The following is a 15,514-nucleotide window of genomic DNA, read 5'->3' on the forward strand; positions in this document are numbered from 1 at the left end:
CTGCGCTCCCAGAATTCAGAGTTACTTGTGATTCCCTGAGTCTGTAAAAGTAGAATGGGAGCCAGAGTCTTTAGCTTTCCGGCTCCTCTCTAATGGAACCAGTCTGGGTTCAGGGATTTATATATGTATACGTATATACAGTATAAATGTTGATGTCGTGCTATAAAATTCCATATACTGTGACTGAGAAATGTAATCATATCACAGATGCCTAACATGAATATTACATGCATGCAGTAAAAGCACAAATCTCAGAATCTGCCTGGCAATCGGACATGCACACAGTTGCACCCTGCAAACCCTAATCCATCATGCTCCGCACAGTGTGCATGGACATTGTTACTGGTTGGAGCCAGAGGCATACAGATTTCTGTTCACATGAGCAGCCTCTGTTTCTGCAAAAAGGCCTTAATGGTTTATCCACACCCAGCAGCAGCCCATGAATCATGCAGGGCTACACATCCACCGGCCAGCATCGCATACTAGTGACAACTTATGTTTATCTTGCTCTGTAAGAAAAGCCATGAAAATGTATCAGCTTTTGTTCCAAACTGTTGACTGAAAATGTGTAGGGTTCATCTTGTCGTTTGTTGAAACATGATGACAAGATTGTTGATTCACTGCAGGCGTGTTCCAAATATAGATACACAAAGCTAACACTGGTGTTTATAGGGACACTTTAAAGGTCCAGCCACGTCTCTTAATATCTGTTAGCATTCCAATATTTTCAATCTGACACATTAAACAGCGTGCCAGGCACAAACTCACAGCAAATGTTTATTTAATCCAACTAACAATGAGCAGGTCATAAGCTGTAAAATATAATAAATCCTGATCCAGTTTTAGTTTTTATAAACCTTAATGTTTTTTCTACCTCACTTCACACAAAGGAATAGTCTCAGCTCTTTTATGTTTTATTACTGTGCCATTAACTGAAGCTAACTAAAACCAAGCTAGGTTTCTATAAAGATTTAACATTCTCCTTTAGGGGCTGCTGCACCTGAATCCTACAAGAGTGGAGGTAACGTTTAGTGGCTGACGTTGGACCCATTAGACAGCATCTGCTACTGGAGTGAAGAACATCCAAATCTTCGAGCAAACCTTCACAAATATACCATGTACATTTTAAAACAAGGCTGAAAAAAGGTTTCTCTTGTTGCAGCTAAAGCTGAGCTTTTTATTAACAGAGAAAGATTTAATCCGAGGAATGTTCTAACAAAAATTTACTTTAGCGCCATTGTGATCTTATGTTATGTTACTATTTTCACGTTTCAAGATTCATTCATCAATGCACAATATCAACCATGACAACATTATAAAAACAGTAAAAATAAATAAGCTAAGCCATTTAAGTAGAGGAGTTCATCCCATTGAATCACCCAGCATAGTCACTGTTGTTGCCATGGTAAAGCATGATCCTGCCATGTGAAAACAGACAATCATCAAATTATTAACAATAAATTCATTAACATTCAAGCACATTTGAACGGCTCCTTGCGGCGTTTCCAAATTCATGAACTGTGGAAATTCTGTGTGGGCAGAATTTATTTTCTCTAATGTGTCTAAACATGTATGTGAATTGTGTAAAAAGGGTCTGTTCACTTAAATTATTACAATTCAAACTGTGAGAAATAGGATGACGTAAAATGGACCCCAGGAAATTCACCACAATTAAATTAGGCTGAAGCAAAACAGAAAAAAACAAAAGCGGAAAGCTGCAGCCTCACAGCAAGTTGCTACCTCTTCTCAGCTCCTAATCCCATAAAACAAACAAATTAAACAACCTTGTGTTGTGTCAACACAAAACTCCGATTGGACAGATAGTCTTGCTAGCTGTCTGGATTTACCCTGCAGAGATCTGAGAAAAGGTTAACCATAGTCTTCATAAATCAAACAGAGTTTAAGATTCCAACACAAAAGAAGCCCAAGACAACTGATATCTGGCCTAAATGAGCAACATAGCCCGGAATATGGAACATTAAGGATATAGACTACAGTTTCAGCAACAGATGAGGCTCATCAGGGAGCCAGGCTAGAGGTTATTGTAATTTTCATTTCAATAATTTCTCACCAAGCATACATAGCAGATTACATTATTTGATATTGTTTGGTGTCCTCAGTCAGAGCAAGGGTAAACCAATTGCAATGTTGCCAAAATGGCCACATTAATCTGTTGAATTTGTTTACACTAAAACAGCCAATTCTCAACTGCCTAACTTTATGTAAATGTATTCAAATGAGGAAATTACATTACACAGTTGTGTTGTGCATCTGCATATGTGTCAATGATTGGGATGATTGAATAACGCATGCAAGAGACAACAGCCTGTAAAAGTAGGCTGAAGTATCTTCTCTCTTTTGTTTGGGAGCATGTGTGATAATATTGTAATACCCTCCTCAGAATTGCTCTTCAGAATCACCTCAGGGATAATTGTATTTAACTATTCTCAGGGAGCTTTCAGAGCAGGCTCAGCGTGAAGTGGACACTAGGTTGCAGGAATAGATTGGAATGTGTGAAACTAGTAGAGAGTGTGTCATAAATGAGTCATTTTAAAGACAACCCTGTCTCGCAGAAACAGATCAACTGACCGGCGCAGAACAAGAAGACTATAAAAAAACGCAGTTCTTCTGATTCTTTCATTCATTGTTCAATTCTGTTCATTGGTCACTTGTGTATAGACATCCGTGTGTGTACAGAGGCGGCTCACTGTGTCATTAAAGTTTGTTCATTGTTTGAATGAAGCTGCAAATGATCTGAAATCTTTGGACTCGTCATCTCTGAAGTTTCCATCATCATTTCCTGATCTCAACCCCGATATCAATCTTCATGTAAGATGAAATAAAGATGGATGAGAAACAGGAGAGATGAGAAGGTGTCCCACTCCCCAAGGTGGAAACCACAGCTAATGGGTTGATGGAAGCCTATGAATTAAACATGATTTTACTGAAGGGGCTGTTTTGGATGATTTCAAGGTCCATTACTGTACATCTTTCTGCAGCCTCTCTGCTTCACTGGTCCAGGAAAACACAGAGTCAAGGTAGTTAAGAGACAGATTGAGCAATTTTTGTTTGTCAAATGTAGTAACAGAAACAGCGTAACGAAGATTTACTCTTTGCAGATGGTTACTTCTGTCTTGTCTCGCTATGGCTTTACGACCCCTTTTCTCTTCCTCTCAAAAATAGGCTCAATAATTGATGTAAACATTTTTATCTGGGACAATGTGCTTGTCTTCTGTTTATGTGTAATGAACAGAGCTTCAATTTTCTTGTCTTCCAAAAGCCTCTTTATGAATGATACTTATCAAATGATTACAGCTGGCATGAAAATGAAGAAGTAATATTTTGTAACTCTGTTTTGCCAATTAATATAACACAAGTCATTCAGGTTTATAAAAAGTGTTTTGAATTTGATGACATACCTGCTCATGGGTAGTAGAGCTGCACAATATATAATTTTGTATATCATCATTGCAATATGAGTTAGCGCAATATACATATCGCTAAAGGCTGCAACATGTCTCAAAAGAGATTATTATTATTATTATTATTATACATAAACATATGTATTTGGGTTTTTGCTTTCTTTACATCATAGACAAGAGCAAAAGAGAAAAAAAAAAGAACAAACAGCATTCACAAACAGCGCACAATAAATAGAGTTATCATACACAGCATATCCACGCCCACCCCAACTCTCCATGACAAAAGGATCAGTTATGTTAAATTAACACAAAACCAAGCGAAAGACACTTTGGAAATTAGTTGAAAGAAAATATCAGTAGAAAACTGCACTTTATACATTTTGTTTTTGTTTGTTATTTAGTTGGGTCATTAAATACAAATCAATGTTCAATTTGTTCAATAAAAGACTGTTGGAAATGATTTACTTTCATTTTTTTAATTCAGCAAGTCCTTTATTTGTCATATTGAAGGAAGCCGAAATGCAGAACTGAGTATACTTTAAAATCTGTTTATTTATCGCAAGTATTATCGTTGTCACGATATCAACAATGTTATCGCATATTTTCCTTATATCACGGCAGCCCTAGTGGGTAGCTCTTTTCCATTACCTGCCTCCAAGAAATTACTTTTATATACTGCTAATTTGAAACAGCAAGTATGTTTTAACTGAAATGTAATGCCACCTGAATAACATTCACCAACAATTAATTTCCTTTATTATCCATTATTTTCAAGTAAAGTTGTGTTAAGGCTATCACAGCACTTGCTTAATGTCAGTAAGAGATCATTTAGAACATTAGATGGGACCTTCCAGCAACATATATAGTATACAGACTCAAAATGAGCCTGTATAGTAGGTGATGATTGAATGAATCCTCAAACAGTTGGGAGGGTCAATGAATGATATATATTGATTAGATATAGCTCACAGTATTGTCTATTTCAGCTAACTGACTTCCAAGGATACCCTTACAAGCTAGTTGTGCAAAACATAACGTTTTTTTTTGTGTGTATTGTCAGTTTGTTGACATCAGTGTGTCAAAACCTCAAGGGCGAAGAATAAATGAAAGCTGAAAACTCATTAATAAAACAACTCATTCAGTTAATTTAGATGAGATGAGGCCATTAGCCTCCACACAGCATGCTGGACATGCGTAAGCCTCAGACTTAGTACAACCCACTGGAGAAACCCAAGCTATCATCTGCAGCCCCGTTAAGAGTTGTCTCAAAGTCAATAAGGTGGATGTTGGAAATTACCACCAGTACCAGCACACTACTTAGTTTAGGGTGACAGCTTCTACTGCATTTCCAGGCATGTCAGTCCCAGTTCAAATAAAGCCTGAAACAACAGTCACACTAAGCTGTCGGTGTTAAAGTTTATCAGAATTTAATGAACTCAGTGTCTGGTTGTTAAGAGGATTTAGGATTATTGAGGAGAGTGCTGCAACGAAATAGATAAATTACCTCCTCACCCAATCAGGGGTGGGGTTTAATAAAATGAAGGCCAGAGGGTGTAATGTATCATTGTCACATTGTGTATCCAGACTAATTCAATAACATTACGGTAGGGATGTGTCTAAATTGTCTGTTCATGGAATAGTGCACCAACAGTGCCTTGGAAATTAAATTATTTTAATACCTGTCTGATAAGGCTACAGTCAGCCGCACCTCTAAAGCTCTCTAACTACAATTTACATATCACATCTGCTTAATCTGCACGAAAAACAAAGTGTAAAAATGTCAGTTTGGTGCTTTACGTGGAGTTAAGTGTTTTTTTAGACAACAAACTGTCGCGTGTTAATTAGTGAGCTTTATAGGTGCTTAGGTGGATTTTAAAAGTCAGGTTAACTGTTTTCCCATTTCCAGTCTTTAAGCTTACCTAAGCTAAGCTAAGAAGCTGCTTGATGTAGCTTCCTAGTCAATGATCAGACAGGAGAGTCAATCTTCTCATCGGTCACCTATATGGATAAACACTTATATCTGTAGTTCAAAATGAATAAGCTAATTGCTGGATTGCTTCATTAAAGTTGAATTGTTTGCAGGCATATTGGTCTACCTGGGGGACCTACCAGTAAGAAACCTGTTGCACATTTAACAGTTTATAAAACAAAAGCAGCTTGATTAATATGTCATACTTCAGTCAGACATCAAACTTTCAGATCAGTGTCAAACTGCAGGCTCTGGCTAAGCTTTGTGCACTTTCACTACATTTTTCTCATGAACACAGTATGTCGTGTCAAATGTGTGTTAATCCTCAATATAATAACTGTGTTATAATTGTTGCTTCTTACATACTTTTTTTGAGTCTTTGGTCTACAAAGGTTATGACGTACAAGATAGATCCTTTTAGATGTTTTTGACGTGATCCAGCTTCACCCTCGCCCGATTACGATGTGGACAGCAAGCGCTAAACATAGTATATGTCTTGGCTGACAAGAGCTCTAAACAGTTGAGCTATTTCAATCGTCTGGGTTCCATCCTCTATGTTAATGGGTCCACGTACTTTTTCCTGTTTTCTATAAAGACCCCACCATTCTCTCACTCTATGAACTGCCTCTCTTCTCTTCTCAGTTTCCACCATAATGATTGAAAGGATATTTTTGTTTGTAATGTATAAAACGGACTGTCCTTGAAATCTATTCACTCTTCATTCAGATCGTAAAAGCTACTACGGAATTTCAAAATCGTTCTGTATTTTAGCAAACATTTTTACACAAAATGCTCTATAAGCAGCTTAAGTCATTTCTATGTGAAATATTTTAAAACGTTAAGGACGTCTATACTAATGTGGACATCTTCACAGGATACTCTGCACAGCTCATGAGGCACCTGAGTGCAACATACCTTTTAATAACGGTGCAAGAATTCTGGTTGTGCATTCAAATTCTGCAAATGGTGCTCAAAATGCAGGCGTACAATCCTTTACAAGGCTCTTTCTGTGCAGAAAAAAATACATTTGAATAATTTCTTGGCACGCTATGTGTATCCTTGTAGTGCCATCTTCTATATAAATGTCTTAAAAGGATAAATCTTTATTGCTACTTTCTGGATAATTTCCAGATTATTGTGAGTGCTGTTCTAGTGTCAGAGACAACATTAAGTAACTTAAACATTTTACTTGACACACTTGACTCAAAGCGAGTACCAATATACTCAAAACGACTGCAGATGATGCAGTCATGTCATTTGTAGTTAGTCTGTGTGTCTTGCTCTCATGTACTGTAGGAGCAGTGGGAGGCGTCACATGTCTGTACCCTAGGGGCCTGTTGTTTCATAAGCAAATCCATGTTTCCTGTACAGATACACTAAAATGAAGACCGCCACCAACATCTACATCTTCAACCTCGCTCTGGCCGACGCCTTGGTCACCAGCACACTACCATTCCAGAGCGTCAACTACCTGATGGGGACCTGGCCGTTTGGAGACATACTGTGCAAGATGGTGATGTCCATTGACTACTACAACATGTTCACGTCTATCTTTACACTCACCACCATGAGCATTGATCGCTACGTCGCTGTGTGCCACCCAGTCAAAGCGCTGGACTTCAGGACACCGCGTAACGCCAAGATTGTCAACGTCTGCAACTGGATTCTCTCCTCGGCCATCGGGCTGCCTGTAATGTTCATGGCCTCCACCGACCTCACTTGTAAGCATGTGCACACTCAAGCACTGTTATACGCACACTGCAGGAGGAATTGTGTTTGGACTACATAAAAGACCTCTAAACATTCAGTATGTGATGCATTATAACACATACTGTATAGCCTTAATGACAACAACAGGATAGAACCAGGTCTCCAGGAAAACATGATGAGATATAAAAAAAAAAGTAACCTCCAATCCTCTGGCAACCATCCACAACAGAGCTCATTTCTTTCTTAGTCCTTGGTAGATAATGAGTTCAACAAGGTCTCACAAAAAAAAGCACAAAAATGGAAGAAAACACTTTCCGTTCATTCTCTGCATTCCAGCCTTAAAGAGCAATTATATACTCCAGCAGGCTCTATAAAAGGAAACAATCCAGACGTTTTGCTTAGGTTTTTCTGTGTGATTGCACAGAAGAACAATTGAATGCTATATGCCTGTTGGCGACTAATATAACTAAAGAGGCTGCGTTAAAGAGGCCTCCAAAGCAAAGCTTCTCTGACGGTGTCTCTGTGTAACTGCAAACGTCATGGCGAGACAACTGCCAGTGAAATTGAGTGTGATCGCGTACTGTTTGGAGGAGAGAGGCTAATGAGAGATTTACTGACTCAATGAAGTTGGAACTCTGCATGGTGATAAAATATGTTTATTGCTTTAGCGCCACAAAATATTTTTATGGGCATTTTAATGCCTTTATTAGAGTTTTGGACAGTTGCAAGATGACAGAAAATGAGCGGAGAGAGAGATGGGGAATTAAACCCAACAAATGGTCAGAGTCGAATGTTGTGTGTCACGGTCGAAGTATTAACTACTAGGCAACCAGGGCAATATTCATTTGTTCCATCCATTCAAATGACCGGAAGAACGGAGAGGATAATTCACATTACATTAACCTCTAAAGATAGTCAGATGAAACAAAGCGAAACATACAGAAAAACCATTAGTGCTAAAACGTTTTTCTTTTGGTTTTTTCGATTTACAGCCACAGCAGCTACCTGTTTCCAGTTAAAAAACAACAACTGTGTACTACCTAACCAGCACATACCTAACAAAGCAGGCATAAAACGTTAGCAGCTAGTTGGTGAACATAATGAAGCTAAAGAGAAACATATATAAATATATATACACACACACTGTATATATTAAAAAAGAACTACAAAGTGAAAATAGAGTTGATGCAAATGCTCGTGTGGAAGTAATACGTGTTTGAATCTCTGTTTACTTGTGAACATACAGTATGTGTGCATGTATGTTTCTTCACCCTGCACAGCCTCCAGTATTGTTGACTGCAAGCTGATATTCCCCCACCCCTCCTGGTACTGGGACACCCTGCTGAAGATCTGCGTGTTCATCTTTGCCTTCATCATGCCTGTCCTCATCATCACCGTCTGCTATGGCCTCATGATCCTCCGGCTGAAGAGTGTGCGCATGCTGTCGGGCTCCCAGGTTAAAAAAAATCTGTCTTTCGTCTACAAACATGGGCCACAACTTATTTAGAAAATTATATTTTATATATGTTAATTTCTTTTTCTTTTAATTAAATGGAAATGAAAATACTTGACCTTGGGTCTACTAACTACATGGCCTACTAATTGATATTATCATTAAGAGTAGTGAAGCAAAATGCAAGGCTGCCCAGAGCTTGCATGCAAATACGGTGCACTCATTGCTCTCAAGAAAAAAGCAATATGGGAAAACGTACTTAAGCCTGAGGTTGTTGCTCAGTTTTAATTCATTGCAGTAGAAGAAAAAAATGACCCAAAACCATACATTTTAAAACATTTACCAAATGTTACCTGCAAAATCATGTGCACATTTTAATGTGGATGTATTTACAGTAGATAAAAATGGAATAAAGGTGGTGGTCCTACTCAAAGCCCTTAAGCCACCGCTGCACTTTTCCTTAACCACTTTTCTTTCTTTCCATCTTGCTTTTCTCTCTGCCTTTTGATCCACTCCCCTTTACCTCTCCTCTCATTGCCCTCTAACCACTTTCTCCCATACTCCATCATCCTTCTCCATCATTATTATCTTCCATACCTTTTCTCATGCTTTCCTCTTTCTTTGTACTTTGTCTTTTGTACATCACTCATGTCATACTCCCGATTATCCCCAAACATTAAACCTCCTTCACACACACACACACACACACACACACACACACACACACACACACACACACACACACACACACGCACACACACCCACACCCACACGCACGTATATACTTACACACAGGAGAAGGACAGAAACCTGCGTCGGATCACCCGCATGGTCCTGGTGGTGGTTGCCGTCTTCATCGTATGCTGGACACCCATCCACATCTTTGTCATCATCACAGCTCTGATCAATATCCCCACCTCCACGCTGCAGACTATCACCTGGCACTTCTGCATTGCCCTGGGCTACACCAACAGGTACACATTAGACAAATATTTTCTCTGTAGTATTTAAACTGTTAGTCCTAACAATTCCGGTATAATAAGTGGAGATTAATCATTTACGCTTGGTTAAGTGTAGATAAAAGGATGCTCATTATAGGACAAATTGTGTTTTACAGATAAGAGCAAATTGCATTGACGTGTTTATAACGTATGTTTGTTGGTACATGGTTTTATGCAATGACTTGAGTTGACTTGAGTCAATCTTATACTGTATATTAAAGGTAAAAATTGATATTGGTGAGTTTAGGGGGGAGCTGATTTTCTTGTGTTAACTATAACCTTGTTTTCATCCCCTGCAGTAGTCTGAACCCGGTTCTTTATGGCTACCTTGATGAGAACTTCAAGCGTTGTTTCCGTGAGTTTTGCACCCCGAGTCCCTCAGTGTTAGAGATGCAGAACTCGTCCCGCACCGGAGTCACAAGCCGCAAGCTTCCACAGCGCGAACGCAACACTGGAAACACAGGAGAAAGGTCCAATCAACAGGTAGACATTGTCTGTGTGTATGCATACTCGTGCATCTGGGAAAAAATAGTTCAAAAATTTTGGAAATGCGCTTATTTGCTTTCTTCCCAGAGTTAAACGAAAATATTGATACAATTATCATGTCTGTACAGTAAATATGATACCACAGTAAGCTTAGCTTAGCATAAGACTTGTTGTCACCACGAAGTTACCAGATAACCAGCTGAGACTGCACAGAAGACACTTTGCCTGGCTAAGAAATAGTTTTTGTTTTTGCGGTTGGCTGACTTTCTTTTTTTTTTACCTCAGGACATAGTAAAGCTAGTTGTTTCCCTTGCTAGTTATCTTCCAGTATTTATGCTAAGCTGAAGACTGAAACTTCAAATTTACAATCGACATAAGAGTGCATTAATCTCCAGTTTAGGTACATGGCTGTTAACAGACAGTCATGTAAAAAGTATACATATACTGTGTACAACATAACATAAACATACTTTCTGTTCTTTTCCCTCCTCTCTGCAGGTATGACTAGCCTTGGAGGGGTCGTCAGACTCTCGCTCTTGTGGGGGCGTTGCCAACGACGATCTCAACTCAGAGGTCACGCAGGTCACCACGGGTCTCTGACCACATAAACACAAAGTGACACATACATCAGACAATCTAGGACACGAGTGAACATTGATAGCAAAGACCATTGAGGCATTGTGCTGCATGCTTAACTGCAGCTCTGCATCAGGTCAGGCCATTCATCTGCCGAGCAGTGTCACTAGCTGCATGGCTGTGCAAGGCTCTTACTCTGAAACTGATACAGATGGTTTAAGATAGACTATAAACAGACCATCATTACAATACTCCTCTTAACTGAAGAAGCTGTTGCACTTTTTGTGCATTAACACTTACAGCTGTTTTCATTATTGCTATTATTACTATAAAATACTGTAGACTATACAGACTGAAAACGTCCAGTAAACACAGATATATACAGATCTATAAAAGCCACTCACAAAAGGCACGTATATGATGTTTTGTTCTGTATGCTACAGACAAGGCTGCCTCATTGATCTAAGCCTCTTCTCCTAACCCTCATATCGCTAATCCTTTAGGTTGTAAAAAAAAAAAAAAATATATATATATATATATATATATATATATATATATATATATATATATATATATTGTCTTGTTTACAGAGTTCATGTGACTTCTCTCCAATCTGTTTCAGTTGCTCCTGATGTTTTCATTTTTAATTGTTTGCATGTGTCAGAAGTTTTGTGGATTTATCAGGAGTACTGGACAATAAAGGATCTAATCTGGTTTTGGACTTTTTTATCTAATGCTCAAAGGGTCTGTGGCTCTCTCACCACATGAAGACATCACTGGACATCCGGTGACAGAAATGTCATTTACAGCGCCAAATGTGCTTTTTGCCCAGCTTCTGTATGGATTTCGATCTATTAACATTGGTTTTCATTGATTGATCTGCACAACACCATGCTGGCTTTGAAGTATTCAGGAAGACTCCCCTCTCAACCCACCGGACCCTTTGTTTTAATTTCCTGGCCCCTCTGTCTTCATTATTTTCTTTTATTCTTCTGTTTTTATGTTGTCTCTGTAAAGATGTCTTCTACCCTTTGCTGGATTTATCATTAAATAGACATACAGTAGAGCACTGTGTGTTCTCTCTGCTGAATTTGACACACTTCTGAATGTACAGAAGGGAAACCCGCTGTGTTACTTACACTGGATCCTTGTACTGGTCATCTAAACCAGTACACACAAGGCCTGTTTACACAGCACACATCGTGCTATTGCGACATACAGTGTGAACACATGGTACTACCAGTGAATGATTAACTACAACTTAACAGCCATTACACCAGGTATGGGTTCTGAAGATGTTAACAAGTGAGCCAAGCAGGATTGTACATATGTTGTAATCTTTAGAATTGCTTGTGCTTACATGTATTGCTGTATTATAAACTTGCCAGTTGCCTTTACAGTAGCTCTACTTGATATTATGTGTACCAGTATTTTTTTAACGATCTGTAAAGATGAACATGATTGTATTTATCTCCCATGTAAAATACTATAACTACTCTATTGCTGAAAATTATTTCTGATGATCATGGTGGACGAGCAATTTATTGTGCTTCTAAATATAACATTTGTCATATTGAATCTCAGTTGTTAACTGAAGCGATGTACCGTATATTAATCAGAAAACAACGTGCAATGTACAATGCACCTTTCTCATATTATGCTCATTTTTAGGTTCATAATGTTAGAGTATTTAGAGGTTTTACCAGAATAGGTTTACATGGTTTAATTTAAAAAAAAAACACCACATTTTTGTTGTATTGCACATTTCTGCAGCTCCTCTTTTCACCCTATGTGTTGAGCTCTCTGGTTTAGCTGCAGAGTGAGAAACCACACTTCTGTTCAATCTTTGTTGTGAGTCACACATGCGTAATACCGTATGTTCCGTAATATAAGTCACACTTTTTTTCTTTGTTTGGCTGGTCCTGTGACCTATAGTTAGGTGCGACTTATACATCAAAATATATTAGTATTGTCCAACAATTAAAATATTTAATTGCGATTACTCGCGTTAATGTCATAGTTAATTTGCAATTATTGCAATTAATTGAACATTTTTATCTATTCTAAATGTCCCTTGATTTCTTTTTGTCCCAGAATTTGCATAAGCTGTGTGCTTGGCGATCAAGTAGTATTTCAGACTGGACGTGCCGCGATGATAGCTCAGTTCCAATACCGATACAGAGCTAAGCGAGCATTATAAATTGTTACAAAGTGATGGACGTTCATCACGGAAGTAAAGGCTGGACTCATGGCCACACTGCATCCATCACGCTCCACAAGTGGAAAAAATTAAAACAAGCATGAAATCGAAAACCAGGTTAAAACTAGGCATGGGTAACACAGGAAATAGGCACAAAGCTACGACAATGGAACAGAATAGGCCTACTACAAGCTCGTTACTTGGTCTTGTCTGAAATTTACTTTATTTTGGGCTAATGTTAACGTTAATGTCTCAAACCTCTCAAATGTAAGTTAGAGGACTCATGTTTGAATTCGCACAGAATCACAATTTAATTCACATCTTGCTACTTAGTCAGAATGTTATTAACCCAGTCTCTGTCACAATAATCATATGTGATGTTTAAGCCTATAGGCAGACATCCAGTTGAAAAGTAGGCAATGGCATATAAAGAGCCATTTTTCCATGTCCACTGAAGTTTCTTAGTGTGCACTCTGTGACGGCTTCTAGGCCTATTACATCCCTTTGGTTGCTGGGATCTGGGGATTGGGGAATGAGGACTGGTGATTTACACCTGGATGAACTGATTGCTCACAGGTGCTTGGGCAGTCATTCTGTCTCTCGCCCTCCTCAAAGTTGCTTGGTTTATTTGGACTTTGGGTTTACTTACTTTTGTGTTCTAGCCTTGATACATCTACACACATCCATACATTACACACATTACCGATTAACTGATTGCACGTTTATCTTTGTTTATTTTATTAAATTGGATTTAATTGAACAAACATGTGTGTTCTCCACCTTTTGTCATACCTTTGAACCAGGTCATTACAACTTTAGTGACATATATGTGGTCCAGGTAGCTTTGGCTACAAGGCTACTTTTACTTTTATACTTTAAGTAAATTTCCAGGCCAGTACTTTGTTACTTGTACTTGAGTAAAGAAGTTAAATCAGTACTTCTAATTTTATCAGAGTATTTTTTAACACATACCGGTACTTCTACTTAAGTACGGTAAGTGAGTACTTTTGCCATCTCTGCTTTTACATGTACTGTATATAATAACCATTTTGCAGCAGGCACTTGGTGCAATATACAGAATACACTCTTGGAGGTAAGTTTAACTAAAATGTATAAGATGCTGTCCATGATATGTACACATGCCACCATTAAACTGTTTTCTGTAATTTGCTTATTTACATGACTTGTGATTCAATCATTACTTAACTTAGTCTTAGTCTTAAATTGGCATTTTTTGTGATCTAATGTACAGAAGATAATGTCTACTCTATGTACAACACTATAACACAATACATAAAATATATACTGTTAATCCATGCATTGTCTGTTATAAAATGTAATTCTAAATCTTAATGAATGCCTTTGTGTCTTTTCTTCAAATACACGTATTCCATTCTCAAACTGTAACATGACAGCTTTAAATCTCTATACTCATCAATGAGTATTACAAATTACAAACAGATAAAAGTGAATTATGAGGATATCAACCTAAACTTTATAAGATTGAGACAGACGTGGTTGCTAGATTCGACAATTCTCATCAGTTTTAGGCTGGAGTTTTTTTTCCCATCAATCACTTGTTAGCCCCTATAACTAAAATGTACCCCAAGTGATTTCTCTAATGTATAGACTCATCATTCTGACATTTCTCCATATTTCAACCAGAAGGTGCTGCGTCAGCTCAGTGTGTGTGTCATTTGGCTGTGGATTGAGATGTCACAGCAGAAAGTTTGACTGGACATTGCAGTAAAAGCACTGGTGTAACAAATAACATTAACAGCAGCTCTGTTACAATGTATGCCAATGCAGTGAATTAGCATGCACAATAGCAGTAACTTGAAATTTGTATGCAAATAATTGTTGGCATGCTAAATATCCTCCATGTCTAAGGGAGGAGTAACGTCTTTTTTTTTTTTTTGGCCTTTTCCCTCATGGTAAATTCTTTGGAACCTTTTGACAAAAATCTTTGGCAGGTCGAGAGCTAAGAACAATTGTGTACATTCAAAGGGCTTAAATATATATATATATATATATATATATATATATATATATATATGAACTTTCATCATTCTTTCTGCACAGCGCATAACAGAGTATGAAGTAATATTCTGTATAATTATTTTGAAATTCTGCATTTCATCCTACAAACTTGTTATTCTGTGTTTAAATACCTATATATGAAAGTGAATCATCTGCCATACTTTTTTCCTCTCTGTTCTGAGTATTTAAAAAACAACTATTATTCTCAATTATTAAGCCCGCTTATCAGCAGGTGCGTTTCATTTTTTGGTCCTCTGCTCTCCTCTGACCCTGCCCCCTCGCTCAGCAAGTGGGCACGAGCATGACATATGGTGCTACGTATAACCAAATGTCAAGGGGAAGTAAAAAAAAAAAAAATACGGCATCTATACGGACTGAAACTGGTTTCCACACTATTTCATTATTTCACACTGACACAGCCTTCGTTGGGTGTATCAGGGGTGACAGGGAGGAGTGGTGGGGGACTTTGCTCGCTGGTGTCGCACTAACTGCCTACAGCTCAACACCTCTAAGACGAAGGAGCTGGTCGTTGACTTTGGGAGGTCCAGACCAAGACCACGACCAGTCCCGCAAGAGGGAGTTGAGGTGGAGGCAGTTAAATCATGCAAATACCTTGGGCTGTGGCTGGATAACAAACTGGACTGGACAACACACACC

The 15,514-nt window shown here is 38.3% G+C and overlaps 1 protein-coding gene across 2 annotated transcripts in view; it reads left to right on the forward strand.

The window, feature by feature from the left end:
* The window catches only part of oprm1 (opioid receptor, mu 1), a 24,172-nt gene extending 9,985 nt beyond the window's left edge, over window positions 1-14,187 (forward strand). The window contains exons 2-7 of one of the 2 annotated variants that reach the window (XR_004335849.1): window positions 6,763-7,112; window positions 8,382-8,557; window positions 9,350-9,528; window positions 9,855-10,038; window positions 10,540-10,688; window positions 11,361-14,187. Coding sequence is in view for 1 of the 2 variants with exons in the window: in XM_032540985.1 (XP_032396876.1) it covers window positions 6,763-7,112; window positions 8,382-8,557; window positions 9,350-9,528; window positions 9,855-10,038; window positions 10,540-10,545 (895 nt within the window). In the remaining variant the exon portion in view is untranslated. Of the gene's footprint in view, window positions 1-6,762; window positions 7,113-8,381; window positions 8,558-9,349; window positions 9,529-9,854; window positions 10,039-10,539; window positions 11,141-11,360 lie in introns of those variants that run through there. The other variant, XM_032540985.1, reaches the window with a different exon arrangement.
* The last annotated feature ends 1,327 nt before the right edge of the window (window positions 14,188-15,514 follow it).

The sequence above is a fragment of the Etheostoma spectabile genome, chromosome 17 (genome assembly GCF_008692095.1).
Source record: "Etheostoma spectabile isolate EspeVRDwgs_2016 chromosome 17, UIUC_Espe_1.0, whole genome shotgun sequence".
NCBI lineage: Eukaryota > Metazoa > Chordata > Actinopteri > Perciformes > Percidae > Etheostoma > Etheostoma spectabile.